This window comes from Oryctolagus cuniculus, chromosome 17, assembly GCF_964237555.1.
Source record: "Oryctolagus cuniculus chromosome 17, mOryCun1.1, whole genome shotgun sequence".
Classification (NCBI taxonomy): domain Eukaryota; kingdom Metazoa; phylum Chordata; class Mammalia; order Lagomorpha; family Leporidae; genus Oryctolagus; species Oryctolagus cuniculus.
This window is the reverse complement of record NC_091448.1, coordinates 61,188,417-61,216,406: the sequence shown is the minus strand read 5'-3', so window position 1 is coordinate 61,216,406 and position 27,990 is coordinate 61,188,417. Positions and strand designations below refer to the sequence as shown.

At 45.8% G+C, this 27,990-nt stretch overlaps 2 protein-coding genes across 54 annotated transcripts in view; one reads left to right on the top strand and one right to left on the bottom strand.

Moving 5' to 3' along the window:
• LOC103347106 (uncharacterized) overlaps positions 1-27,990 on the bottom strand; it is a 619,502-nt gene that overhangs the window by 165,862 nt on the left and 425,650 nt on the right. For 30 of the 45 annotated variants that reach the window (XM_070061484.1, XM_070061481.1, XM_070061488.1 and 27 more), the window contains one exon: positions 62-27,741. The exons of 2 other annotated variants lie outside the window; for them this stretch is intronic. In XM_070061484.1, coding sequence (XP_069917585.1) covers positions 62-282 — 221 coding nt within the window. In that variant the 5' untranslated portion in view covers positions 283-27,741. The remainder of the gene's footprint in view (positions 1-61; positions 27,742-27,990) is intronic. 13 more of the 45 variants (XR_011383690.1, XR_011383692.1, XR_011383695.1 and 10 more) reach the window with 3 other exon arrangements.
• The window catches only part of LOC127489621 (uncharacterized), a 265,586-nt gene that overhangs the window by 160,503 nt on the left and 77,093 nt on the right, over positions 1-27,990 (top strand). The gene's annotated exons all lie outside the window — the stretch shown is intronic.

Here is a 27,990-nt window from a genome sequence, read left to right as displayed (position 1 = left end):
GAGGAGCCGGCGCCGCGCGGACGCGGGAGAGCTCTCTGCCCGGCCGAACCCGCGCCCTCACCTGGGGCACGGCCGCGGGCCCGCCCTTCCCGCCGGCGTCCGCCGCTGCCGTCCTGTCCAGGGATCCAGGGATCGGGGCTGGAGCCCCGCACGGCCGTTAGGTGACCGCGCAACCCCTGGCCGAAGGACAGAAAAGCCGGGCCTCGTGGAGAAAATGGCGAGGGGGAAGCTCAGCGGGCTATTTATAGCCTCGGTGTTAAGGTGGCGGTCCCGGAGACTCATTCTGATTGGATGATGCGGAAGGGCACCAACCAATCAAAAAGCGAAGACAGGGCCGGCGGCGAGGTTTAGCAGGTTAGGCCGTCGCCTGCGATGCCAGCATCCCTTACGGAACCACTTGTGTCCCTGCAAGTGGGAGACCCAGATGAAGCTCCTGGCGCCTGGTCCAGCCCTAGGCCATGGCAGCCATTTGGGGAGTGAACCCGCGTATGGAAGCTCTCTCTCTCTTCCCCTCTCCCCCACCCCTCCTGCGCCTTCAAATACAAAATAAATTTTAAAAACAATTGAAAAAATTTGAAAAGAATCTGCTCATGGTGAGCATTTGGCCTAGTGGTTAAAATGACGTCTGGAGGCCGCCGCTGTAGCAAAGTGGGTAAAGCTGCTGCTTGCGGTGCCTGCATCCCATATAGGCGCTGGTTCAGGTCCCGGCTGCTGCACTTCAGATCCTGCTCTCTGCTACGGCCTGGGAAAGCAGCAGAAGATGGCTCAAGTGCTTGGGCCCCTGCACCCACGTAGGAGACCCAGAAGAAGCTCCTGGCTCCTGGCTTCAGATTGGTGACGCTCCTGTCATTGTGGTCATCTGAGGCGTGAACCAGCAAATGGAAAGATATCCACTGCCTGCCTCTGCCTCCCTGTAACTGCCTTCAAATAAATAAATAAATAAATAAATCTTAAAAAAATAGTTAGCGAACTACATTCAAAGATAAGGGAGCAATTGGTATTTAAAAAAAAAAATGACATCTGCATCCCACATTGCAGTGCGTGGGTTCAGGTCCTGCCTCTGGCTCTTGTTCTAGATTCATGCCGGTGCAGGGAGGCATCAGACGATGGCTGAAAGAATTGTGTTCCTATCATTCATGAAGGAGACCCGGATTGGGTTCCTAGCTCTTGGCATCAGCCCAGCCAGGCCCCAGCTGTTGTGGGTATTTGTGGAGTGAACCAGTATATGACTGCTATCTTTCTCGCTCTCTCACTCTCTCTCTCGCTCTCTCTCTGCCTCTCAACTAAATATATATAATAAATTCTTTAACTAAAAAATTTCTTGAAATTCAAGTTGCTGGGTCAGTGATACAGCAGATCGGGGTCAAGGCTGAGATGTTCATTTGGGAACAGACTCTAAAGAGGGAGAACTGGAGCATGTCTGGCCCAGGAACCCAGAGAAGCCAGTTCGGGCAGGAGGGCGTGGTCAGACAGGAAGGAGGTGGTGGAGGTGAGGCGGCTGACTGACCTAGGAGACTGTGGGGTGTGCCCACACAGAGGCCGCTGGCACCCGACGCAAGGTCAGAGGTGATGGGGACTCCCCTGGCGGGGCCAGTGGGTGGAGTGGAGGAGGTGCTGAGAACCGACCACCAATCAGACGCAGCGCTGGGAAGGAGCATGCAGAGTGGAGGGTGCACCTGGGGGTGAGTGGGTTTCTCTTCCTCGTCAGCCACCCAGATATTGGTGCAGGGGACCACAGGGGGCCGTGGGGGCTTTCAAGCAATGCAAAGCAGCTCACTTGTACCTCTGCCCCTCCGCTACCCCTCACTAGAGGGAAGCAGGCACAGGTGTCAGCCTCAAGGGCTCTGGGGTTGCTCTGAGGGGTGGGGTTGTAGATAAGGTGTAGGATACTGGAGACCAGGACTGACCCCGTGTGAGGGGGCACTGATGACACAGGGGAGGAAGGGCAGGCAGCTAAGCTCCCATCTGCTGGATCAATCCTCAGATGCCTGCAAGAGCAAGTACTGAGCTGTGCTGAAGCTGCGTCGCCCGTGTGGATGCCAGGAACCCAATGACTTGAGTCAACACTGCTGCCTCCCAGAGCCTGTATCAGCAGGAATCTGGAGTCAGGAGCCGGAGCTGGGTATGGAACCCAAGCAGTACAACATGGGAGCAGGCATTTTAACCAGGGTGGGGTTCTTTTTTTTTTTTTTTTTTGAAAGATTTACTTATGGGGCTGGTGCTGTGGGACAGTGGGTTAACTCCCTGCCCTGAAGCGCTGGCATCACATATGGGCTCCGGTTCAAGCTTACCTGCTACACCACAGCGCTGGACCCTCCCAATTAACTTTATACTCCACTTCTGATCCAGCTCTCTGCTATGGCCTGGGAAAGGAGTAGAAGATGGCCCAAGTCCTTGGGGCCTTGCACCCACGTGGGAAACCTGGAAGAAGCTCTTGGCTCCTGGCTTCAGATTGGCGCATCTCTGGCCATTGTGGCCAATTAGGGAGTGAACCATCAGATGGAAGACCTCTCTCTGTCTCTCTCTCTCTCCCCCTCTGTCTCTGCCTCTCCTCTCTCTATGTAACTATGACTTTCAAATAAATAAATCTTTAAAAAATAACAATCTCACTAGATTGTCTAAAATTTTTTTTGACAGGCAGAGTGGACAGTGAGAGAGAGAGACAGAGAGAAAGGTCTTCCTTTGCCGTTGGTTCACCCTCCAATGGCCGCCGTGGCCGGTGCGCTGCGGCCGGCGCACTGCGCTGATCCAAAAGCAGGAGCCAGGTGCTTATCCTGGTCTCCCATGTGGGTGCAGGGCCCAAGTACTTGGACCATCCTCCACTGCACTCCCTGGCCACAGCAGAGAGCTGGCCTGGAAGAGGGGCAACCAGGACAGAATCCGGCGCCCCGACCGGGACTAGAACCTAGTGTGCCGGCGCCACAAGGCAGAGGATTAGCCTAGTGAGCCACGGCGCCGGCCTAAAATTTTTTTAAAAAAGAAAGATTTATTTATTATTTATTTCAAAGTCAGAGTTACAGAGAGAGAGAGAGAGAGAGAGAGAGAGAGGTCTTCGATCCACTGGTTCACTCCCCAATTGGCTGCAACAGCTGGAGCTGCGCCGATCCAAAGCCAAGAGCCAAGAGCTTCCTCTAGTTCTCCCACAAGGATGCAGGGGCCCAAAGGCTTGGACCCATCTTCTGTTTTCCCAGGCCATAGCAGAGAGCAAGATAAGAAGTAGATCAACCAGGACTCAAACCAGCACCCATATCGGATGCTGGCACTGCAAGCAAATGCTTACCTGCTACACCACAGCGCTGGACCCTCCCAATTAACTTTATACCTTTATACTTCGGGAAAAAACATCCACAAAATAATTTCTATTTTTCCGTCTTGGGAAATTAAAACTCTGCCTTGATAATTTTGTTTTCTAGCAACTTCTTTTATTTGTCCAAGGGATAATTTCATTCTTTGGAAAGTATTAAGCCAACTAAATTAATGTTGCCATTGAGGCTCAAGGCCAAAAAGGAATGAGTTTCTCCTAGTATCAACTATTTTTTAAAGATTTATTTTATTTATTTAAAAGGCAGAGTTAGATAAAGAGAGAGAGAGAGAGAGGGAGGGAGAGAGAGAGAAAGAGAGATCTTCCATCTGTTGGTTCACTCCCAGGTAGCCGCAGTGGCCGGAGCTGAGCTGATCTGAAGCCAGGAGCCAAGAAGTTTTTCCAGGTCTCCCATGTGGGTGCAGGGGCCCAAGGACTAGGGCCATTCACCACTGCTTTTCCAGGCACATTAGCAGAGAGATAGATCAAAAGTGGAGCAGCTGGGACTCAAACCGGCACCCATATGGGATGCCAACACTGCAGGATGCAGCTTTAACCGACTTGCCACAGCACTGGCCCCTCTAGTATCAATTATATTAAAGACAATTGAAACATAAAAGGAAAATAGAAAACGGTCGCCATCCACTACTGGCTGTCTTGGCTAGCATGGAACAAATTGTAGGAAAAGGTGGAAGGTGTTTCCTGATACTTTCTAAACAGGTAGCTTTTGTACTAACATATCCCCCAATTCCCCAAATTCTTACATGTTGCTTTTATGGAGTAAAAAAAATTAGTCTATCTAAATCTGAAAGTACTGGGGCCAGTGTTTCGGCACAGCGGGTTAAGCTAATGCTTGCAAAAACTATACCCCATATTGGAGCACCGGTTCAAGTCCTGGCTGATCTGCTTCCAATCCCGCTTCCTGCTAATGTGCCTGAGAATGCAGTAGAGAATGGCCAAAGCCCTTGGGGCCCTGCTACCCACGTGGGAGTGAACCAGTGGATGAAAGAGTCTCTCTCTCTCTTTCTCTCTCTCCCTCTCATCTCCCTCTCTGTTACTCTACCCTCTCTGTCACTCTGCTTTTCAAATACATATTTTTTTAAAAAGCTTTATTGTAAACACTCTCATCAAAGACTTCACACATCACCCAAATGAAACTGCTTCTTTTCACCCACAAAATGGAGAAACCATGAATTAATGGGGACTGATAACAGATCTATCATGGAAAAGAAGACACGCAGAGAACAGCATAAAAATGTCCTTTCTCCCGGTAGGCACTGGAAGTCGTTGCCTTAAGTGGACAAGTGCCTTATAGACCTTAGTGCCGTAGAACTTGGAACTATTTTAGTTGACTCAGTTGTGTTATCTGTGAGGCTTTGGCAGATCGGAGTGAGGAGGACAGGAAAGAAGAGTGTTGAGTGTATGTGAGGAGCCCTCGGTGCAAAACACTCATGTGGCTTGATGTGCACTTGTTCAGAGCAGCAGGTGTGTGTAGTGTGAGCCCTGTGAATGCATGCGGGGCTCCTGGGATGTCCAGGACTGGGGGCGGGGGCCACATTCTGGAAAACTAACCTGCACTCCACAAGTTGAGCTTTTATCTTAGAGATAGTCACATCTCTGTAGACACTGAAATAACACAATCTGCTAAATAGCCAACTCAGGTAACTCGCTTCTTGATGATGTGATTAATCTTATTTGCATAATTAAATAGTTTTTTAAGGGAATTAAGTTGACAGGAGCCCAAGTACTTGGACAATCTTCCATTGCTTCCTAAACACATTAGCAGAGAGCTGGATCATAAGTGGAATAGGGGGGGGTCTGTGCTGTGGCGCAGCGGGTTAAAGCCCTAGCCTGCAGTGCCAGCATCCCATATGGGTGTCAGTCAAATCCCAGCTGCTCCACTTCTGATCCAGCTGTCTGCTATGGCCTGGGAAAGCAGTAGAAGATGGCCCAAGTTCTTGGGCCCCTGTATCCGTGTTGGAGACCTGGAAGAAGCTCCTGGCTCCTGGCTTCAGATCAGCTCAGCTCTGCAGTAATTTGGGGAGCGAACCTGTGGATGAAGACCTCTTTCTCTCTCTCTCTGGCTCTACCTCTCTCTGTAACTCTTTTGAATAAATAAAATTTTAAGAAGAAAGAGGAGGAGGAGGAGGAGGAGGTAGAGGAAGAGGAGAATGAGAAGGAGAAGGAGAAGAAGTGGGATTCAATCTGTGCTCTGGTATCGATGCCAGCGTTGCAAGTACCGGCTTAACCCACTGTGTCACAACACTGGCCCCAAGCCAGTGGTTTATACAATCCAATGAAAATGTTTTCCTTTACTAAAAAAGGTCAGGGGAAAATGTGATGACTTTTCCATCTGTTCCCAACAATACAAGGCTGTCTGTGTCCTTCCATAGCTAAACCATGTAAACATGCGACCAAGCTGTGCGTCTTACCAGAAAGTGGCCACAAAGGTCAACCACAGGCCAGCCCAGAGAAGGGACCTCCTGGGACAGATGTCACCTTCCCTCACTTTGTCCACTATGCAGTGGCCATCCACTGCGTATGCTCAGTGGTGTTTTATTTTTGATCTTCAAGATGTGTTTATGTCTAGAAAGGGAATCAAGCAAGATCTCTATTCATTTGTTTCTTAACTATGATGGGAGCAGAGGTTCTCAGGCTAAGAGAACCAGTTCTCCCTGCACCAGGGCAGAATCTGCCTCTTCCATCTCCTTCCACTCAGCGCACAGCACTGGGAATGGCGAGAGGGGCTCGACCAAGTGTGTGCTAAGCACAGCCTGGCCCAGGGAGGCCCAGAACACCCTAGACAATGGCAGCAAGCAGCCATGACTGTGGAATGTGGAGGGTGTGCTGTACTCTGTATTTTAAAGACACTGCTGTTTTGGAAAACCGTTCATTCCTTTATTATCTGTGTCTTGTTTTGTTCAAAAAGTATTTGAGAGACTGAAGAAAGGTTTTAAAGTGCATGACGGGGTGGGCACCGGGTTCTAGTCCCGGTTGCTCCTCTTCCAGTCCAGCTCTCTGCTGTGGCCCAGGAAGGCAGTGGAAGATGGCCCAAGTGCTTGGGCCCTGCACCCGCATGGGAGACCTGGAGGAGGCACCTGGCTCCTGGTTTTGGATTGTCGCAGCGCCGGCCGTAGCAGCCATTTGTGGGTGAACCAATGGAAGGAAGACCTTTCTCTCTATCTCTCTCTCTCACTGTCTATAAATCAACCTGTCAAAAAAAAAAGTGCATGATGGGGATGAGTGTTTGGCCCAGCAGTTAAGACACACTTATTCAACACTGGAGACCCGGGTTCAATACCCAGCCCTGGCTCCTGACTTCAGCTTCCTGCTAAAGCAGACTGCAGGAGACAGTGTGGATGGTTCAAGTATTTCAGTCCCTGCAGCCTACAAGGGAGACCTGGACTGGGTCCCTGGCTCTTGGCTTCAGCCTTAGTTATAGGCATCTGGGGAGTGAACCAGAAGATGAGCTTGCTCTCTCTCTCTCTCTCTCTCTCTCTCACACACACACACACACACACACAAATAATTTTTTAAAGTGCCTGACTTATTGTGACTTCTAAAAATATTTATAGGGGGCTGGGCTAAGCTGCTGCCTGCAATGCCATCATGCCAGTTCGTGTCCCAGCTGCTCAAGTTCCAATCCAGTTCCCTGCTAATGGCCTGGGAAAAGCAGAAGATGGCCCAAGTATTTGGGTCCTGAACTCATATAGGAGACCAGGATTACGCTCCTAGCTCCTGTCTTCAGCCTGGTTCAGCCCTGGATTTCCTGGCCATCAGTGGACCAGTGGATAGAAGACCTCTTTCTCTCCCTCTCTCTCTCTCTCTCTTACTCGCTCTCTGTCTCTCCCTCTGTTCATAGCTGTGCCTTTCAAATAAATAAATATTTAAATATATATTTATAAAATTTTCTTATTAAGAGATACAAAATATATGATCTTGGATCAAAGGGATTACTTTTCAGGCTCAGGTTTTTTGTTTTTTCTGGGTTTTTTAAAGATTTATTTGGCTGGCGCCGTGGCTCAATAGGCTAATCCTCTGCCTGCAGTGCCGGCACACCAGGTTCTAGTCCCGGTCGGAGTGCCAGATTCTGTCCCGGTTGCTCCTCTTCCTGTCCAGCTCTCTGCTGTGGCCCGGGAGTGCAGTGGAGGATGGCCCAAGTGCTTGGGCCCTGCACCCCCATGGGAGACCAGGAGAAGCACCAGGCTCCTGGCTTCAGATCAGTGCGGTGCGCCGGCCGCACCGGCCACAGCGGCCATTGAAGGGTGAACCAATGGAAAAGGAAGACCTTTCTCTCTGTCTCTCTCTCTCACTGTCCACTCTGCCTGTCAAAAAAAAAAAAAAAGATGGATTTAATTGAGAGGTAGAGTTACAGACATAGAGAGGGAAAGACAGAGAGAGAGGTCTTCCATGTGCTGGTTCACCCCCCAAATGATCACAAAGGACAGAGTTGCGCCAATCCGAAGCCAGGAACCTGGAGCTTCCTCAGGGTCTCCCACTTGGGTACAGGGGCCAGAGCACTTGAGCCATCTTCCACTGCTTTTCCTGGCCACAGCAGAGAGCTGGATTGGAAGAGGAGCAGCTGGGACACAAACCGGCTCAGCATGCTGCGCCACAGCACCGGCCCCGAAATTGCTGCTTTCAAGGCAGAGTAGTCACTGCATCTGTGCTCCGGGCTGAGAGGAGAGTGCACCCAGCAGGCCAGGTCTCCGGCCTATACTGCAGCTCTGTCCACTGCTTCTTCCAAGGTCACAGCCACTCCCAGAACAGATTCCCAGGTATTGCAGATCAGGGCTACACCCTTGGCTGACTGGGTACCTGCTTCACAATGGCCTTGCCTTCCAACCATCATCTACTGGCAGTCAGAACCAGGCATGACAAACAGTGACGTGACATGCTCAGTCCCATGCTGCAAAACCCTGCAGAGTAACATTGTGGCCCCGCACCAGGGCCTACAGTGACCTGTGTGAGGAGGGCCCTGAGTGCACCTTGGCCTGGAGGTCTGACATTGTGCCCTGAGCACGCCTTCAGACTTGCAAGCAATACAGTGTCCCCATGCACTGGGCTCCAGTCGCATCAGCCCTGCATGAAGCCCCCCCCCTCCAGAGGGCTCAGCTGTATCCTCATGAGGCATGCTGATCACTCAGCCAAGAATTCTGGGGATGCCAGTGTGGCGATGGCAGCTGCTTCTCATCCATGAGGTTGAGTTGAAATGCTGTCATCTCAGGTCCTCTCCTATGATGCTTCTCCACACTGTCCTGGCTTCTTCTCCAGGAGGTGCCCTGTCTCTCTTCTTATCTCAAACCCTAATCACAACCTGCACTTCCCTCTCTCTTATTCGTCACCTGTCTGTAAGCTCCCTACCTGTCCTGTTCTTGATTGTATTCTCTGTGGGGGCACAGTGAAGAATGGGCCCTCCATGAACACCTTTTGGATCAATAAAGAGTCAAAACAGTTGCAAAACAAAAAGAAAAGGGCCGGCACTGTGCCTTAGCAGGTAGTGCCGACATCCCATATGGGTGCCAGTTTGTCCTGGATGTTCCACTTCCAAACCAGCTCTCTGCTATGGCCTGGGAAAGCAGTGGAAGATGGCCCAAATCCTTGGGCCCCTGCACCTATGTGGGAGACCCAGAAGAAGCTCCTGTCTCCTGGCTTTGAACTAGCCCAGATCCATCCATTGCAGCCATGGGGGGAGTGAACCAGCAGATGGAAGCTCTCTCTCTCTCACTCTCACTCTCACTCTCTAACTCTGCCTTTCAAATAAATAAATATAACCTTTAAAAAAAAAGTCACCTTTTATAGTAAGGGATAGTGAAAATACACTTTATGATACTCAGGAGAGGAAGTGGTGGCTATACACTTGGTATTAGACCCCAATAATCAATTGCTGAGTGAGAAGAGAGGCAGAGGCACTGCTTCTGCCTCCCCCAGCCTCTCTTGAGCTCCACAGGATCATGGATCAGCAGGGTGTGATTGACAACTTCCAATGATGCGATTTCCTCATCTTGGGCATCCACCTCGGGAGAAAAGAGCTCTCCTGTTCTGCATCCAGCACCATGGATTGCTGAGTCAGCGTCAAATGCAGGGCAGTGTTTTACTGAAGCCAGTTCTTAATTTCAGGGATGCCACAATGCCAGTAGTCTCAATCACTCCTGCAGGTGATTCAGGAATCATAGAGTTATAGCTGTTCAAGCTATTGAAGAAGTGCAACCACTTAGTTGGAGGGAGAACAGATTCAAGACCAGAGCCTTGGAGCCAGGCAGCTCCAGGCGGTGGGTTAAAGCAGGAAGCAGCAAAGCAGACCAAGAGCTGTCAGGGACAAAGGACCGTAAAGGCAGGGGCTGAAACCATCACGCAAAGAAAGGCGTCAGGCAGATCCAGTGTTACAGAGGGCCAACGCCAGCCACACTGAGGACTGACCGCTGGATCTGGTAACGTGTAGGTCCTTGGTGACCCAGAAAGAATAAGTGTGGTGGGATGGCAGCAAGAAACGCCTGTTTAGAGGACTGTAGTAGATGGAGTGGCCTCCCAAAAGAACCTCCAGTCCTCACCCTATGTCCTGTGACCGTGTCGCTGGGCAGGAGAGCCTTAGCAGGTGTCACTGATGTCACGGCCATGGGCCTTCCCAGAGGCACCCCCACACCAGTGGGCCCAGTCTGATGGCAGGAGTCAGAGAACTTAATCTGGGCTGAGTGAGAGAGGGGACACAGAAGGGCAGGTCAGAGAGAGCTGAGGGGGCGAGAGAGAGACGGAGCCCATGACTGTAGACAGGAGCCACATGGAAACATGGCACCAGCCTGCAGGTGACAGACAGCAAGGAAAGGGGGTCCTCAGTACTACACCCTTGAGGAACAGAGTTCAGCCCAAAATCTGGATGAACTCAGCAGCCGCCTCCTCCCCAGAGTCTGTAGTACAGGGATGCAGCCATGCCCACACCTGAGCAGGCTTACGGGACCCTATGCAAGGCCGCCCGGCCAGGACCACCTCCACTCCTACCCTGCACAGCTCTAACGTAGGGAATTCCTGTTGCATTACGCCGCAGGATTCATGGTGCTTTGTTACAGCTGCATTTTTGTAAGTAATTGTGAGGAGCGTGTGGTGGCACGGCAGTTTAAGCCTTTGCTTGGGATGCCCACACCCCACGTCAGGAGTGCCCAGTTGAGTCCCAGAGGCTCCACTTCTGATCCAGCTCCCTGCTATTGCTGCACTGGGTGATGCTCTCAAGTAGTTGAGTTCCACCCACAGGGGAGACCCACGCTGGAGTTCCAGGCTCCTGGCTTCAGCCTGGACAAGCCCTGGCTGCTGTGGCCATTTGGGGAGTGAACCACAGGATGGAGGATTTCTTACTGTTTCTCATTCTCTCTCTCTCTCTCTCTCTCTCTCTGTAACTCTGCCTCTCAAATATGTAATTTTAAAAAAAAGTGTTGCTTAAGTTTCACATACTTTTTAATTTCCTCGATTTTTTACTGCTACTGGTTTTTCATTTTACTCTGTGTTGGAAATGAACTTTATACGTTTCTATCTTTTAAATTTGTTACAGCTTTTAATAATTCTCTCTAGGCTTAGTTGAGTCTATGGTCTACAGGATGTTGTATTTGCACTTGATAAGAAGGTATATTCTGCCGTTGTTGGATGAAGTGTTCCAGAGATGTCTGTTAGATATAATCGGTTTATAGTGTTGCTCTGACCTTCCACTTCCTTGTTGACCTTTGGTCGAATTTTTCTGTACGTTTCTGAAAGCAGGTTGTGGAAATCTCCAGCCATTTTGGTCGACTTGTCTATTTCTCCCTTCATTTTGTCAGTGCTGTTCCATGTATCTTGGTCCTTTGCCATTGGCTGGATATTTATCTGGGACTGTTATATATTTTTGACAGTATTAAGTGTCCCTGTTTCTCTCTAGTAACATTTTCGTGTTGTTTATCTTGCCTGATAGCACATCAGCCACTCCAGCTTTCTTGTGGTTGCTACTTTTTTTTTTTCATTCTAAAAGGCCCAATGCACGTCTCTTTCTGCTAAGTCCAACATCTGAGCCCTCTCACAGGCAGTTTCCTGGCCTGCTTTTTCCTCCCAGTGTGTGGGTCATGCCTTCCTGGATTTTTTGCTTACTTTTTTTTTTTTTTTGAAAAGACATTGTAGATCGTAGCAATGCTGGGTGTGATTCTCCTCTCTCGAAGACTGGTTGGTTTTTATCTTCTCATTTATTTGCTTAGTGATCAGCTTAATATTTTAATAAAGTCTGTTTCCTCCCTGCACCTCTTGATTTTGCTCCTCAGAGAGGCTCAGCTTTTTCCATGTCTGCAGACATTCAGGACAGCAGTGCATGGGGAGGGCTCTCTTCCTCTCTTCCCCTAAACACACCCAGCTCTTGAACTCCATGAACCACTGGCTGGTTGCGTTATCATTTCCTACAATGTCCTGAGTTATAAATTTTGTGCCCCACAAAACTAATCCAGTCAATAACGGCTCTCTTGAAGGGACATTGCATGACACCCACCGCGCGTGCTGTCTCTTTTTTGACATTTCAGCTTCTTTTGATGTGATAGAAATAGGCAGGAAGTTTGTTTAGGATTGCTGAGATGCAGGTCACAAGCCCCTGTGTGTAATTCTATCCTCTCACTTGTCAATCCAGACACCCCCTTTCCTGGGATGTTGCTGCTTCATCCGGGACCTGTCAATATTTATAATGAGCTCCATGTGGAACTTGTGGAGGTGCCGTATAATTCATTCCCAGGTAGCTCCACGCCTGGAAAGGCACTGCCCCAAGCTCGTAAGAGACCATAAGAAGGGAGGGGGTCTCTCTTCCACCACAGACTATGGCTGGAGGGACTGCCTGGAGCCCTGTCTTCCTTCTCCCACCCATTCTCTTCGCAGGCAAATCTGGCCCACTGTCTACTCATGACTGCGACTGATTTCTCTACATGGAGCAACCCATGCTCACATGTGTGTGTGTGTCCACTTTCTCATCTTCTAAATAAACTTTATCTGATTGTGCTTTTTATTTATGTCAGTACTTAGAATGTGTATCTTTGTACATGACCAGAGTCAAAAAAAAAACAATACCTCATTACCTACATCACTCTTATCTGTATTATTCACAATTCTCTCTTGCAGACTGGCTGGCCCTACAGTTTGGCCTGATCATGACTCTGTCCCTAATTGCCTTTCCCCACAATCCCCATGGTTCTCCAGAGCACCTAAAAGCATGTGTGCCTTCATTCTCCATTGCCAATGAGGTCGATTCCTTTGGGAATCGACTGGGAGACATCTGTTTAAGATGTCTGTTTCTATCATCCCAGGCAAAGTCTCTCTCTTCAGTGCCCTGGGGCTGAGGCTAGACATAGTGGTCTGGACGAAATGAGGGCAGTTGCTTGGGGTCCCCAGAACCAGCAAGGGTCCCAGTATGTGCTGTGAAACTGCACCCAAGTCAGAGTCTTCAGTCCATGTGTAGAGGCCTTGCAAAAAAGGTTGCCTCCACCTCTTGGCTATAGCACCTTGAACACAGGTGCTAGATCAGGATGCTAGCATCCCATATGGACACCGGTTCGAGCCCTGGCTGCTCTGCTTCCAATCCAGCTCCCTGCTAATGCATCTGGGAAAGCAGCAGAAAATGGCCCAAGTGCTTGGGCCCCTGCACCCATGTGGGAGACCCGGAGGAATCTCCTGCCTCCTGGCCCAGCTCCAACAATTTGCAGCCATCTGGGGAGTGAACCAGAGGACAGAAGATCTCTCTCTCTCTCTTTTTTTTCTCTGTCTTTCTCTGTCTCTCTCTCCTTATCTCTCTTTCTCCCTCCCTCCCTCCTTCCCTCTCTCTGTACCTCTGCCTTTCAAATAAATACATCTTTAAAAAATAATAATAAGGGGCGGAGACAAGATGGCAGAATAGTGAGGGCACACACCGATAGTCCAGGAAATGATATTTAATAAAAGTTGAATTACTGTAGCCTCAGGAAAAGGCTCAGGAAAAAATTGCAGAGGAAATTCTTCTGGATCTAGTGGAAGTGACATGGAGGACCTACAGGGAGAGCAAGGTCCCCACCACGTGGAAGCCGAGCCGCCGCGGGAGCCGAGCCACGTGAGTCGCAGAGTGTGCATGCCAGTGCGGGAAGGGGAGGTGAGACAAAAAGCCTCAGTAACCCAAGACATTGGCGGGGAAAGGCAGAAAGAGCCCACAGGGAATGAGGCCTGAAGCCCCACTGGGGAAAGTTCACCAGGCTGACTGGGAGGAGAGAAAAAATGAACAAATAAGGGGAACCGGCACGGACATTAACCTCTCTCTCCACTCACCTTAGAAAGCTGAGCAAGACAAAGAGCAGGCGCCATTTTACATATGTAGAGAGGTGCCTGCCATTAGCCAAGCAGAAAAACCTGACTCTGGTTGGGAGAAATAACAGGAGGTTAAGACCTAGTTAGTGAAAGTGTGGAGCTAATGAACTGAGACTGTGAAAATCTGACGGGAGGAGAGAGAACTCACCGAGTACACAAACTCGGTAACTTGTGCAAACTGGTAAGAGACTGCAGAGAAATTTGAGACCACACTGAGGGCTCCATAAACTCTGTGTGTGCTCCCAGGGGTAAGCAGACAAATACCCACAGGGGCCAGATTTAATACATCAACTACCCTCAATCACACTCAGCTGTGTGGAATTACTTCCCAACTGAGTCAGAAAAAAAAGAGAGAGAGAGAGAGAGAGCAAGCGAGTGAGAGAACAATCTGGGTGGATCACCTTTGGCACACCCTTAACCCTGAAGAACCAAACAGAGCTCTCTGGCCACATCCATTACCGCCTCTAAGGATCCATCAAAAGCAGACAGTCCACTGAATCTAGAGTCACAGTACAATGAGAAAAAGCACCACAGCAAAGAATCCAAAGAATATCTCCAATATGACAAACAACAAACGCAGAAACTGAGGTAACAAGAACAAGGAAGACACTATGATGCCCCCAAATGAAATAGACACCCCAATTCAAGATTATGAAGATGATGAGATAGAAGAAATGCAAGATACAGATCACAAAAAAATTGATAAGAACATTAAGAAGTTCTCAAGAACAAATTCTCGAACTACAGAAATCCTTAATGGACAAGATAGAAAATCTCTCTTGTGAAAATGAAATATTAAGGAGGAATCAAAATGAAATGAAACAACTAGTAGAACATGAAACTGTGATAGTGACGAGAAATAATGAAATGAAGAATTCAATAGATTAAATGAGAAACACATTAGAGAGCCTTAAAAACAGAACGAGTGAAGCAGAAGAGAGAATATCGGACTTAGAAGACAGAGAACAGGAAAATATAAAGAAAAGAAGAGGAAATTAGAAATCTAAAACATATTGTCGAGAATCTTCAAGATACTATTAAAAAACCCAACATTCAGGTTCTAGGAGTTCCTGAAGGCATGGAGAGAGAGAAAGAATTAGAAGGCCTTTTTAGTGAGCTACTAGCAGAGAACTTCCCAGGTTTGGAGAAGGACAGAGACATCCTAGTACAGGAAGCTCATAGAACCCCTAGTAAACGTGACCAAAAGAGATCCTCATGATGACACATTGTAATCAAACTCACCACAGTGAAACATAAAGAAAAGATCCTAAAATGTGCAAGAGAGAAACATCAGATTACTCTCAGAGGATCTCCAATCAGACTCACAGCTAACTTCTCATCAGAAACCCTACAAGCTAGGAGTGAATGGCGAGATAGAGCCCAGGTACTAAGAGAGAAAAAGTGCCAGCCCAGAATATTATATCCTGCTAAGCTCTCATTTGTGAATGAAGGTGAAATAAAGACCTTTCACAGCAAACAGAAATTGAAAGAATTTGTCGCCACTCGTCCAGCCCTGCAAAAGATGCTTAAAGATGTGCTACACAGAGAAACACAGAAACACGGTCATCAATGTGAAAGAAGGTAAACGAAGGAAACCTCACAGCAAAAGATCACAGGAAGTTCAAAACATATATTAGAAGATATCCTTGGGAATATGGCAGGGCAAAGTTACTACTTATCAATAGTCACATTGAACGTTAATGGCCTGAACTGTCCAGTTAAAAGACACAGATTGGCTGACTGGGTTAAGGAACAAAACCCATCTATTTGCTGCTTACAAGAAACACATCTTTCCAACAAAGATGCATACAAACTGAAAGTGAAAGGCTGGAAAAAGATATACCATGCCAACAGAAATGAAAAAAGAGCAGCTGTAGCCATCTTAATATCTGACAACATAAACTTTACCACAAAATCTGTTAGGAGAGACAAAGAGGGGCACTATATAATGATTAAGGGATCAATTCAACAGGAAGATATAACGATTATCAATGTATATGCACCTAATTACAGGGCACCGGTTTATTTAAAAGATTTGTTAAGGGACTTAAAGGGAGACTTAGACCCCAATACAATAGTACTGGGGGACTTCAATACTCCACTCTCAGAAATAGACAGATCAACAGGACAGAAGATCAACAAGGAGACAGTAGATTTAAATGACACTATAGCCCAAATGGATCTAACAGATATCTACAGAACTTTTCATCCTACACATAAAGCATTTACATTCTTCTCAGCAGTACATGGAACCTTCTCTAGGATTGACCACATACTAGGCATAAAGCAAGTCTCAACAAATTCCAAAGAATTAGAATCATACCATGCAGCTTTTCAGACCATAGTGGAATGAAGGTGGAATTAGCAACTCAGGAATCCCTAGAGCATATGCAAACACATGGAGATTGAACAACATGCTACTGAATGAACACTGGGTCACAGAAGAAATCAAAAAGAGAAATCAAAAATTTTCTGGAAGTAAATGAGGATAACAGCACAACATACCAAAACTTATGGGATACAGCAAAAGCAGTGTTAAGAGGAAAGTTTATAGCACTAGGTGCCTACATCAAGAAATTGGAAAGGCACCAAATAAATGAGCTTTCAATGCATCTCAAGGATCTAGAAAATCTGCAGCAAACCAGACCCAAATCTAGTAGGAGAAGAGAAATAATTAAAATCAGAGAAGAAATAAACAGGATTGAATAAAAAAATTACAAAAAATAAGCCAAATGAGGAGCTGGTTTCTTGATAAAATAAACAAAATTGACACCCCATTGGCCCTACTAAAAAAAGAAGAGAAAAGACCCAAATCAATAAAATCAGAGATGAAAAAGGAAACATAACAACAGATCCCACAGAAATAAAAAGAATCATCAGAAATTACTACAAGGACCTGTATGCCAGCAAACAGAGAAACCTATCAGAAATGGATAGATTCCTGGACACATGCAACCTACCTAAATTGAACCAGGAAGACATAGAAAGCCTAAACAGACCCATAACTGAGACAAATTGAAACAGTAATAAATGCCCTCCCAACAAAGAAAAGCCCAGGACCAGATGGATTCACTGCTGAATTCTACCAGACATTTAAAGAAGAACTAACTCCAATTCTTCTCAAACTATTCAGAACAATCGAAAAACAGGGAATCTTCCCAAATTCTTTCTATGAAGCCAACATCACCTTAATTCCTAAGCCGGAAAAAGATGCAGCATTGAAAGAGAATTACAGACCAATATCCCTGATGAACATAGATGCGAAAATCCTCAATAAAATTCTCGCCAATAGAATGCAACAACACATCAGAAAGATCATCCACCCAGACCAAGTGGGATTTATCCCTGGTATGCAGGGATGGTTCAATGCGTGCAAATCAATCAATGTGATACACCACATTAACAGACTGCAGAAGAAAAACCATATGATTATCTCAATAGATGCTGAGAAGGCATTTGATAAAATACAACACCCTTTCATGATGAAAACTCTAAGCAAACTGGGTATGGAAGGAACATTCCTCAATACAATCAAAGCAGTTTATGAAAAACCAACGGCCAGCTGGCACTGCAGCTCACTAGGCTAATCCTCCACCTTGCGGCGCCAGCACACCGGGTTCTAGTCCCGGTCGGGGCACCAGATTCTGTCCCATTTGCCCCTCTTCCAGGCGAGCTCTCTGCTGTGGCCAGGTAGTGCAGTGGAGGATGGCCCAAGTACTTGGGCCCTGCATCCCATGGGAGACCAAGATAAGTACCTGGCTCCTGCCATCGGATCAGTGCGGTGCGCCGACTGTGGTGGCCATTGGAGGGTGAACCAATGGCAAAAGGAAGACCTTTCTCTCTGTCTCTCTCTCTCACTGTCCACTCTGCCTGTCAAAAAATTAAAAAAAAAAGGAAAACCAATGGCCAACATGCTATTGAATGGGGAAAAGTTGGAAGAATTTCCACTGAGATCTGGTACCAGACAGGGATGACCACTCTCACCACTGCTATTCAATATAGTTCTGGAAGTTTTAGCCAGAGCCATAAGGCAAGAAAAAGAAATTAAAAGGATACAAATTGGGAAGGAAGAACTCAAACTATCCCTCTTTGCAGATGATATGATTCATTATTTAGGGGACCCAAAGAGCTCTACTAAGAGACTATTGGAACTCATAGAAGAGTTTGGCAAAGTAGCAGGATATAAAATCAATGCACAAAAATCAACAGCCTTTGTATACACAGACAATGCCACGGCTGAGGAAGAACTTCTAAGATCAATCCTATTCACAACAGCCACAAAACAATAAATACCTTGGAATAAACTTAACCAAGGACGTTAAAGATCTCTACGATGAGAATTACAAAATCTTAAAGAAGAAATAGAAGAGGATACCAAAAAAATGGAAAAAACTCCATGCTCATGGATTGGAAGAATCAACATCATCAAAATGTCCATTCTCCCAAAAGCAATTTATAGATTCAATGCAATACCAATCAAAATCCCAAAGACATTCTTCTCAGATCTGGAAAAAATTATGCTAAAATTCATATGGAGATACAGGAGACTTCGAATAGATAAAGCAATCTTGTACAACAAAAACAAAGCTGGAGGCATCACAATACCAGATTTCAGGACATACTACAGGGCAGTTGTAATCAAAACAGCATGGTACTGGTACAGAAACAGATGGATAGACCAATGGAACAGAATAGAAACACCAGAAATCAATCCAAAGATCGACATCCAACTTATATTTGACCAAGGATCCAAAACCAATCCCTGGAGTAAGGACAGTCTATTTAATAAATGGTGCTGGGAAAACTGGATTTCCACATGCAGAAGCATGAAGCAAGACCCCTACCTTTCACCTTACACAAAAATCCACTCAACATGGATTAAAGACTTAAATCTATGACCTGACACCATCAAATTATTAGAGAACATTGGAGAAATCCTGCAAGATATAGGTACCGGCAAAGACTTCTTGCAAAAGACCCCGGAAGGTAATCCTAAAAGATAGGAAAAGCAGAAAGGTGTTGAGAATCTGCTAAATAAAGTAATAGTTGAAAATGTCCCATGTCTTTAAAGAGACACCGAAATCCAGATACAAGAAGCCCAAAGAACACCAAGTAGACTCAACCAAGAAAGATCTCCCTAAGGCAAATTCTAGTCATACTGTCGAAAGTTAGACAAAGAGAGAATTCCAAAGACAGCCAGAGAAAAGAATCAAGTTACATATAAAGAAAAACCAATTAGATAACATCAAGCATCCCACGTAGGTGACACTTGGAGTCCCCACTGCTCTATTTCCGATCCAGCTCTCTGCTGTGGCCTGGAAAAGCACTGGAAGATGGCCCAGGTCCTTGGGCCCCTGCACCCTCGTGGGAGACCCAGAAGAAAAGCAGTTCCTACCATAGTGGCCATTTGGGGAGTGAACCAGCAGAGGGAAGACCTCTCTCTCTCTCTGTCTCTACCTCTGTAACTCTAACTCTCAAATACATAAATAAATAAAATCTTAAAAAAAAAAAGAAAAAAGTTCACCAAGAATATTATATCCAGCAAAGCTATCCTTTAAAAGTGAAAAAGAAACAAGGCATTTTCCAGTTAAGCAAAAAGTGAGAGAGTTCACCACTACAAGACCAGCCTTCCAAGAAATTCTGAAGGGCTTCCTGCATTAGAAATAAACATGAAAACACAGGACACCAACAAATACAGTAACAGAGCAGGTAGAATCAGTGTCCAATCAACAAAATAAACGTCTTAGTTCTTTTCTATCAATACTTCCCTTGAATATAAATGGATTAAATTCTCCAACTAAAAGACTTAGATCGGTTGCATGGATAAAGAATCAAGACTCCACTATAGGCTGCCTACAAGAACTTACTTCACCAAGACACACACAGTCTGAAAGTGAGGGGTTGGAAAAAGATATACTAGGCAACTAGAAACCAAACTGAGCAGGCATAGCTATTCTGATATCAGGTAACAGAGACTTTAAATTAAAAATTGTAAAAGAGATAAAAAGGACACTATATTTTTATACAACTCAGCAAGAAGACATAACAATCAGAAGTATGAATATACCCAACACAAGACCACTCAGATATATGCAGCAAATAGTACTAGACCTAAAGGAAGAGACAGACTCCAATACATCACAGTGGGTGCCTTCAACACCCCACTCTCACTAAAGGACAGATCATGCAGACAGAAAATCAATAAAGATACATCAGAGTTGAAACCGACTATTGAGCAAGTGGACATAGCAGACATGTCCAGTGCATTTCACCCGTAGCTGCAGAACACATGTTCTTCTCATCAGCACACGGAACATTCTCCAGGATAGGACCCTATGTTAGGCCACACATAAGTCTCAGCAAATGTGAAAAGACTGAAATTATATCATGTAATTTCTCAGACCAGAAACCAATAAAACTAGAAATCAACAACAAGAACAATGTAGGCCGGTGCCGCTGCTCACTAGGCTAATCCTCCGCCTTGCGGTGCCGGCACACTGGGTTCTAGACCCGGTCGGGGTGCCGGATTCTGTCCCACTTGCCCCTCTTCCAGGCCAGCACTCTGCTGTGGCCAGGGAGTGTAGCGGAGGATGGCCCAAGTGCTTGGGCCCTGCACCCCATGGGAGACCAGGATAAGTACCTGGCTCCTGCCATCGGATCAGCGCGGTGCACCTGCCACAGGGCGCTGGCCATGGCGGCCATTAGAGGGTGAACCAAAGGCAAAGGAAGACCTTTCTCTCTGTCTCTCTCTCTCTCACTGTCCACTCTGCCTGTCCCCCCAAAAAAGAACAACAGAATACTCATAAATACTTGGAAATTAAACATGCTACTGATTGATCAATGGGTCATTGAAGAAATTAAAATGAAAAACTTTCTTGAAATAAATGAAAATGAGAACACAACGTATCAAAACCTGTGAGACACAGCAAAGGCAGTATTAATAGGGAAGTTTACAGCATTAAGTGTTTACATCAAAAAAGACAAATCCCTCAAATTAAAGATCGAATGATGTATCTTGAATTCTTAGAAAAATGAGAAAAAACCAAACCCCAAATCAGCAGGAGGTCAGAAATAATTAAGGATCAGAGTAGAAATAAAGGAAATTTGGAAATTTTCAAAAAACAACAAAGGAAAAAGTTGGCATTTTGAGCAGATAAAGAAAATAGTTAAACTTCTAGCCACACTAACAAAGAAAGAGAGAGAGAAAACTCAAATAAAATTAGAGATGAAAAAGGAGATATTTCAACCAACAGCACTGAAATGCAAAATCTTACAAGAAATTACTGTGAAGAATTGTATGCTAATAAACTGGAAAACCTGGAAGAAATGGATAAACTCCTGGATACACGTAACCTACTAAGACTAAATCAGGAGGACTGGCTCTGTGACACATTAGGTTAAAGCCCTGGCCTGCAGTGCCAGCATCCCATATGGGCACCAGTTTGAGTCCCAGCTGCTCCATTTCCCATTCAGTCTCCTGGGAAAGCAGCGGAGAATTGTCCAAGTCCTAGGGCTCCTGGCTTCAGGTCGGCTCAGCTCCAGCCATTTCAGCCATTTGAGGAGTGAAAGATCTCTACAATGATGAAAGATCTCTCAATCTCTCTCTCTCTCTCTCTCCTTGTCTCTCTCTCCTTGTCTCTACCTCTACCTCTACGTCTCTGTAACTTCTTTGAATAAATAAAATAAATCTTAAAAAAAAGACTAAATCAGGATGATATACAGAACCTAAATGGACTTGTAACAAGCAATGAGATTGGGGCAGTAACCAAAAGTCTTACATCAAGGAAAAGCCCAGGACCTGATAGCTTTGCTGCTGGATTCTATAAAACATTCAAAGAGGAAGTAACTCCAATACTTCTCAAATTATTCCAAATACGAAACAGCATGGAACTCTGCCAAACTCTTCTTATGAGCCCAGTAACACTTTGATACCAAAACCAAACAAAGATATGACACGAAAAGAAACCTACAAACGAGATCCTCAATGAACATAGATGCAGATTCTCAAAAAAATTAGCAAATTAAATCCAAAACCACATCACAAAGATCACACATGATGATCCAGTGGAATTTATCCAAGAAATGCAAGTGCGCGTGAACATTCACAAATCAGTAGGTGTCATAAATCACATCAATAGAATGAAGAACAAAAACCATGTGGTTGGGGCCTTCACTGTAGCATCGTGGGCGAGGCCTCCACCTGTGCTGCTGGCATCCCATATGGGCACCAGCTCATACCCCGGCTGCTCCTCTTCCCTCTCTCTGTCTGTAACTCTACCTCTCAAGTAAATTTTAAAAAGCTCTTTAAAAAAAACCCATATGGTCATTTCAATAGATGCAGATAAAATTCAACACCCCTTGGGCCAGCGCTGTGCACAGCAGGATAACGCCCTGGCCTGAAGCACCAGCATCCCGTATGGGCACCAAGTTCTAGTCTCGGTTGTTCCTCTTCCAGTCCAGCTCTCTGCTGTGGCCCGGGAGTGCAGTGGAGGATGGCCCAGGTGTTTGGGCTCTGCACCCGCACGAGAGACCAGGAGAAAGCACCTGGCTCCTGATTTTGGATCAGTGCAGTGCTGGCCGTGGTGGCCATTTAGGGAGTGAACCAATGGAAGGAAGACTTTTCTCTCTGTCTCTCTCTCTCACTGTCTGTAACTCTACCTGTTAAAAAAAAAAAAGCATCAGGCACTCGGGCTCCCATTGTCCCTCCAATTCAGGCTCTGACAGAAGCGGCCTCTCCCCAGACCACACTGCAGGGTGTGACAGATTCTCTGGCTTCTCTCCTGCTGTGTAGACATCTGTCCCTCTCTGAGTCTCCCCTAAGCAATACTAAATCCACAAGAACTCTAGTCTGACCTGACGGCATCCATTATACTCCTCAAGGACAGATATTTTTGTAAAGTAAACTTTGCTAAGACATTAAGTGAGGAAGTAAAGACCCCAGCAGAGAACGTTCTGGAAAACGAGGGCGTCTCAGGTGCTGCTTCCCAGAAACCTCCCTCTTCAAGCACCCGTGTCACATCGGGAGCCTTTTCCTCTCTGTGAACGTGGCTTCAAGTCTCCCTGAAGGTGCAGCGGTGCCTCCTCAGGTTGCAACAGAAGCAGCCGGGGGTGCACTTTCCCGGACAGAGGCAGCCAGACAACAGTGGGAAATGCACATGTGTGCGGCCAGGCTCAGGGCAGCCAAGGCGCTTTGGGGCTCCACCTGCTGGCCGTTTGTCCACACTGCAGGATGCTCAGAACCGTTGACTTCTTCCCTGCTGCCCCCTGCTGGACTACTGACTGAGTCGCTGTCCAGTGGTTTTCATAGATGGGGATTAGTTAGGCATCCTGTGCACGACAGCAGATGGAGACAAAAAGAAGCAAAGACACCATCGGATATAGATGTCTATGCACCTACATTATACCAGCTAAGAACAATTGCCATTTACAGGTTACCAAATAGCATTTACTAGACACTGAAAAATAAAGGAGTTACACATCTAGCAATATACGTGCAAAACTACATCCAAAATTATGAAACAGAGTACAGGAATAAAATAAACATAAGCGGACAATTCTACCTCTTTTTTTATTTTTTGACAGGCAGAGTGGACAGTGAGAGAGAGAGACAGAGAAAAAGGTCTTCCTTTGCCTTTGCTTCAGCTCCAATGGCCGCCGCGGCCGGCACGGTGTGGCAGGCGCACCGTGCTGATCCGATGGCAGGAGTCAGGTACTTCTCCTGGTCTCCCATGGGGTGCAGGGCCCAAGCACTTGGGCCATCCTCCACTGCACTCCCGGGCCACAGCAGAGAGCTGGCCTGGAAGAGGGGCAACCGGGACAGAATCCAGCGCCCCAACCAGGAGTAGAACCTGGTGTGCCGGGGCCACAAGCCGGAGGATTAGCCTAGTGAGCTGCTGCGCCGGCGAATTCTACCTCTTTATTATTTGCAAAGTGAGCATGAAAATGCCAATGTTTTTCTCAACCTTATCTATGGGATAGCCCCACTCAAATTTCCCTGGAGCTGTTTCAGATTCTGACAAACAATGTACACACCCAGATCCCACACCTTATGGAAAATGTGACATAACACAAACCCACATCACTGGGTCAGAGGGCAAGTGCTGGGCCTTCCCAAAGGTACGCACGAGGTGTGACTGACACAGGGCCCTCCACTGTGGGGTGACGGGGACTGTCACAACCACTGGAGGAAGCCATGGATGCAAATCACCATGCACAAGGCCCAGAGCCAGTTTTACATCGATGGATGCTGTCAGTAAGGGCTTCTATCATCCAAGGGCTCCTACAACTTCATCCCATCCATGGTTCCTCAGTAGGAAGTGGGACCTGTACTGTGTCCATAGTGAAAGAACCCTACTGGAAAACCCTTACCTATGTCGCTTAGGGAAGTATGAACAAAAGTGAGTGAACCTGTAAGACATGTAACTATTTAAATACTCATAAATTCTATGAACTAGTTAATCTTCCTTTACCTGTGTAGCTGTATCCTTGCATCTGGGAAGCTTTAACATCCTAGGAGGAAATAATTGGTACCATCATAACTTACACAGATGTCTACTTCCTGAATGGATAAATTGTTTATCCCCCTGAATGGACAAATGTACATGATCCAACTTTATGCTGTCTACACTCAATTAACAGATAAATATACATATAAGCTGAAAATGTAAGGATTGGAGGGGCCAGCATTGTGGCATAGTGGGTAAAGCGACAACCTGCAGGCCGGTATCCCAAAAGGGTGCCAGTTCTAGACCCGGCTGCTCCACTTCCAATCCAGCTCTCTGCTATGGCCTGGGAAAGCAGTAGAAGATGGCCCAAGTCCTTGGGCCCCCACACCAGCGTGGGAGACCCAGAAGAAGCTCCTGGATCCTGGCTTCATATTGGCTCAGCTCAGGCCATTACAGACAACTGGGGAGTAAATCAGCAGGTGGAAGACTTCTCTCTCTGCCTCTGCCTCTCTGTACCTCTTTTTTTTTTTTTTTAAAAAAGAGCAAAAATGAAGGCTTGGAAAAAGATATATCATGTAAATGGAAACCAGCAACAAGCTGCAGGAACCATGCTGGTATCAGATAAAATAGACTTTAAATTAAGAGCTGCAAAAAGAGACAAGGATATCATATATTCATAAAAGGATCAATTCATCAAGATAATATAACATATATGAAAATACAGGCACACAAGTCCGTACAAATACCGTAAATATTATTAGGGCTAAAGGGAGAGATAGACTCCACCACAGTAATACCAGGAGACTTCAACCACTGACAGGCATCAAAGAAAAATCAGAGTTGTACCGTATCATAGAGCAAATGGACCTAGGAGACTTTAAACAACATTTCCCCAACAATTATAGAGTACACATTCTACTCATCAGCACATGGAACATTTTCTAGGATAGGCCCCAGATGAGGCCACAAATTAAGACTCAGTAAACAAAAAAATAAATTGACATCATGTATATTTTCAAGCCACAAAGGAAAACATTTAGAAATCAATTATGCGGGCTGGAGCTGTGGTGTAGAGGGTGAAGCTGCCTCCTGCAGTGTCAGCATCCCATATGGGACCTGGTTCGAGTCCTGGCTGCTCCACTTCCGATCCAGCTCTCTTCTATGGCCTGGGAAAGCAGTAGAAGATGGCCCAAGTCCTTGGGCCTCTGCACCCATGTGGGAAACCTGGAGGAAGCTCCTGGATCCTGCCTTCGAATCAGCATAGCTCCAGCTATTGTGGCTAATTGGTGAGTGAACCAGCGAATGGACGCCCCCCACCCTCCGCTGCTTCTCCTCTGTGTAATTCTGACTTTCAAATAAATAAATAAATCTTTAAAAATATTAATTGTAACAACAGAAAATCTGCAAATACATGGAAATTAAACAACATGCTACTGAATGACTAATGGATCATGGAAGAAATTAAAGTAGAAATAAAAATTCTTGAAACAAATGAGAATATCAACAAAGCATATCAAAATCTGAGGACAGCCAATGCAGTATTCAGAGGAAGGTTTACAACAACAAGCTTCCCTTAAAATGGAAAAATCTCAAATAAATTATCTAATATTCATGTTAAAGACTTGGAAAAGCAAGAAAAACCATACCCAAAATTAGTAGGAGGTGAGAAATCAAGAGAATCAGAGAAGAGCAAATGAAACTCAAACAAAACTAACAACTCTTAAAATCAAAAAAAAGGAAAAGATGGATTTTGAAAAATAAGCAAAACAGGTAAATCTTTAGCCAACTAACAAAGAAAATAGAGAAAAAACCTAAAATAAATAAAATTAGAGATGAAAAATGATACCACAGAAACACAAAGAATTACAAGTGACTCCTGTGAATGACTTTGTGCTATCAACTTAGAAAACCTTGAAGAGATGGATGAATTCCTGGGTGCACGCTATCTGCCAATATTACTTCAAGAACATATAGAAAACCATAACAATGCGATGGAAGCAGTACCTAAAGTCTCCTGTCAAAGAAAGGTCCAGAACCTGATGTCTTCACAACTAAATTCTACAGAACATTTAGACAGGAACTAACTCCAATACTTTGCAAATTATACCAAAACGCTGAAAATGAAAGAATTCTGCTGAATTCTTCTTATGAGGCCAGTGTTACTCTGATACCAAAACCAAACAAAGACATAACATAAAAAGTAAACTATAGATCAATATTCCTGATACACACAGATGTAGAAATTCTCAACAAAAGATTAGCAAACTGAATCCAACACTACATCAAAAAGATCATATACCATGATAAACTAGCATTTACCCCAGAGGTGCAAGTGTGGTTCAACATTCACAAACCCATAAATATAAGTCACAATAGCAGACTGAAGAACACCATATGATCATCTCGATAGATGCAGAGAAATCATGATTCAGCATCCCATCTCTATAAAAACCCTCAACAAATTAGTTCTACAAGGAGCATATCTCAAAATGATACAGCTACATGTGTGTGCATGTATGTATATGACAAACTGGCAATCAGTATCATCCTGAATTCAGAACACTTGAAAGCAGATCCAGAACAAGACAAGGATGTCCAATTTTTACCACTCGTACTTGATATAGTGCTGAAAGTATGAGCATGGGGGAGGGGGCGCTGTGCTGTGGCGTAGTGAGTAAAGCCACTGCCTGTAGTGCCAGTATCTCTTATGGGTGCCAGTTTCTGTCCTGGATGCTCCTCTTCTGATCCAGCTCTCTGCTATGGCCTGGGAAAGCAGTGGAAGATGGCCCAAGTCCTTGGGCCCCTGTACCCACGTGGGAGACCCAGAAGCGCATGGCGATCGGCACAGCTCCGGCAGTTGCACCCATCTGGGGAGTGAACCAGCGGATGTAAGACCTCTGTCTCTCTCTCTCTTTCTGCTTCTGCCTCCGCCTCTGCCTCTCTGTAACTCTGCCTTTCAAATAAATAAATATATCTTAAAAATTAGAAAGTATTAGCATGAGCAATTACAGAATTGAAGAAACAATGAGCTTCAAATGTCACAGAAGAGGAAACCAAATATCCATGTTTGCAGATGACATGATGCTGTACAGTGCTAGGTCATGCCTCTCATTCAAACTGTTACCTCAACTATATTGGAAACAGATCCTCTTAAGTCACTCAACTTACTTCACAAGGAGGGAATGAGAATGTGTGGGTCTTGTAGTCAGTTTTGGAAACAAAACTTGGACTCTAAAATGACCACGCTTGGACACTGAAAAATATGTGTGTAGACAGCAGTACAGCATCACCTACAGTGTGGCATGGCTCACTTTGAAAATTCCATGGTGTCCTGTCACCAGGGTAACAAGGTGAGTGACATCATCCTGCCATTCCAACTGTCACTCTCTTGAGCTGAAAGGTTCAAACTTGAGTGCGGTGGGAACGTGCGTATCGTCCTATCCAGAGTGGTCCGCGATGGGAAATCTCAACTGCTGTCCAGCAGGTAGGCCACACTGACCTCCACAATGCTGCTTCTCCACCGGCCACTTACCTTCTGCTTAATCACTCTCCTCATGGACTGTCATTTCCCCATTCCAGGCTGTCTACAGATTTATAAAGATAGTTGGTCATCCGTATTATTCAGTTTCTACTTTTGATGCTTCTGTTAAGTTTGTTGTTTCAAAATCTTTCCTAAATTTAGAGAAACACATTATTTCCAATGTCAAGTTTGTTCACACCTTATCCAGAGAATGATGATAGGAAAGAAACTCACACTACTCTCATCAGTCAGGAAAAATTAAGACCAAACACAACACAGACATCACACAAAAAGGCACTTTCAAGCCAGCCTCTTCTGTCTGTAGAGGTCGCCATCTGAGACCAAGACTGTAAGAACAGTCTGAACCCAGATATCTTTTTGTCACATTGGAAGAAACTGGG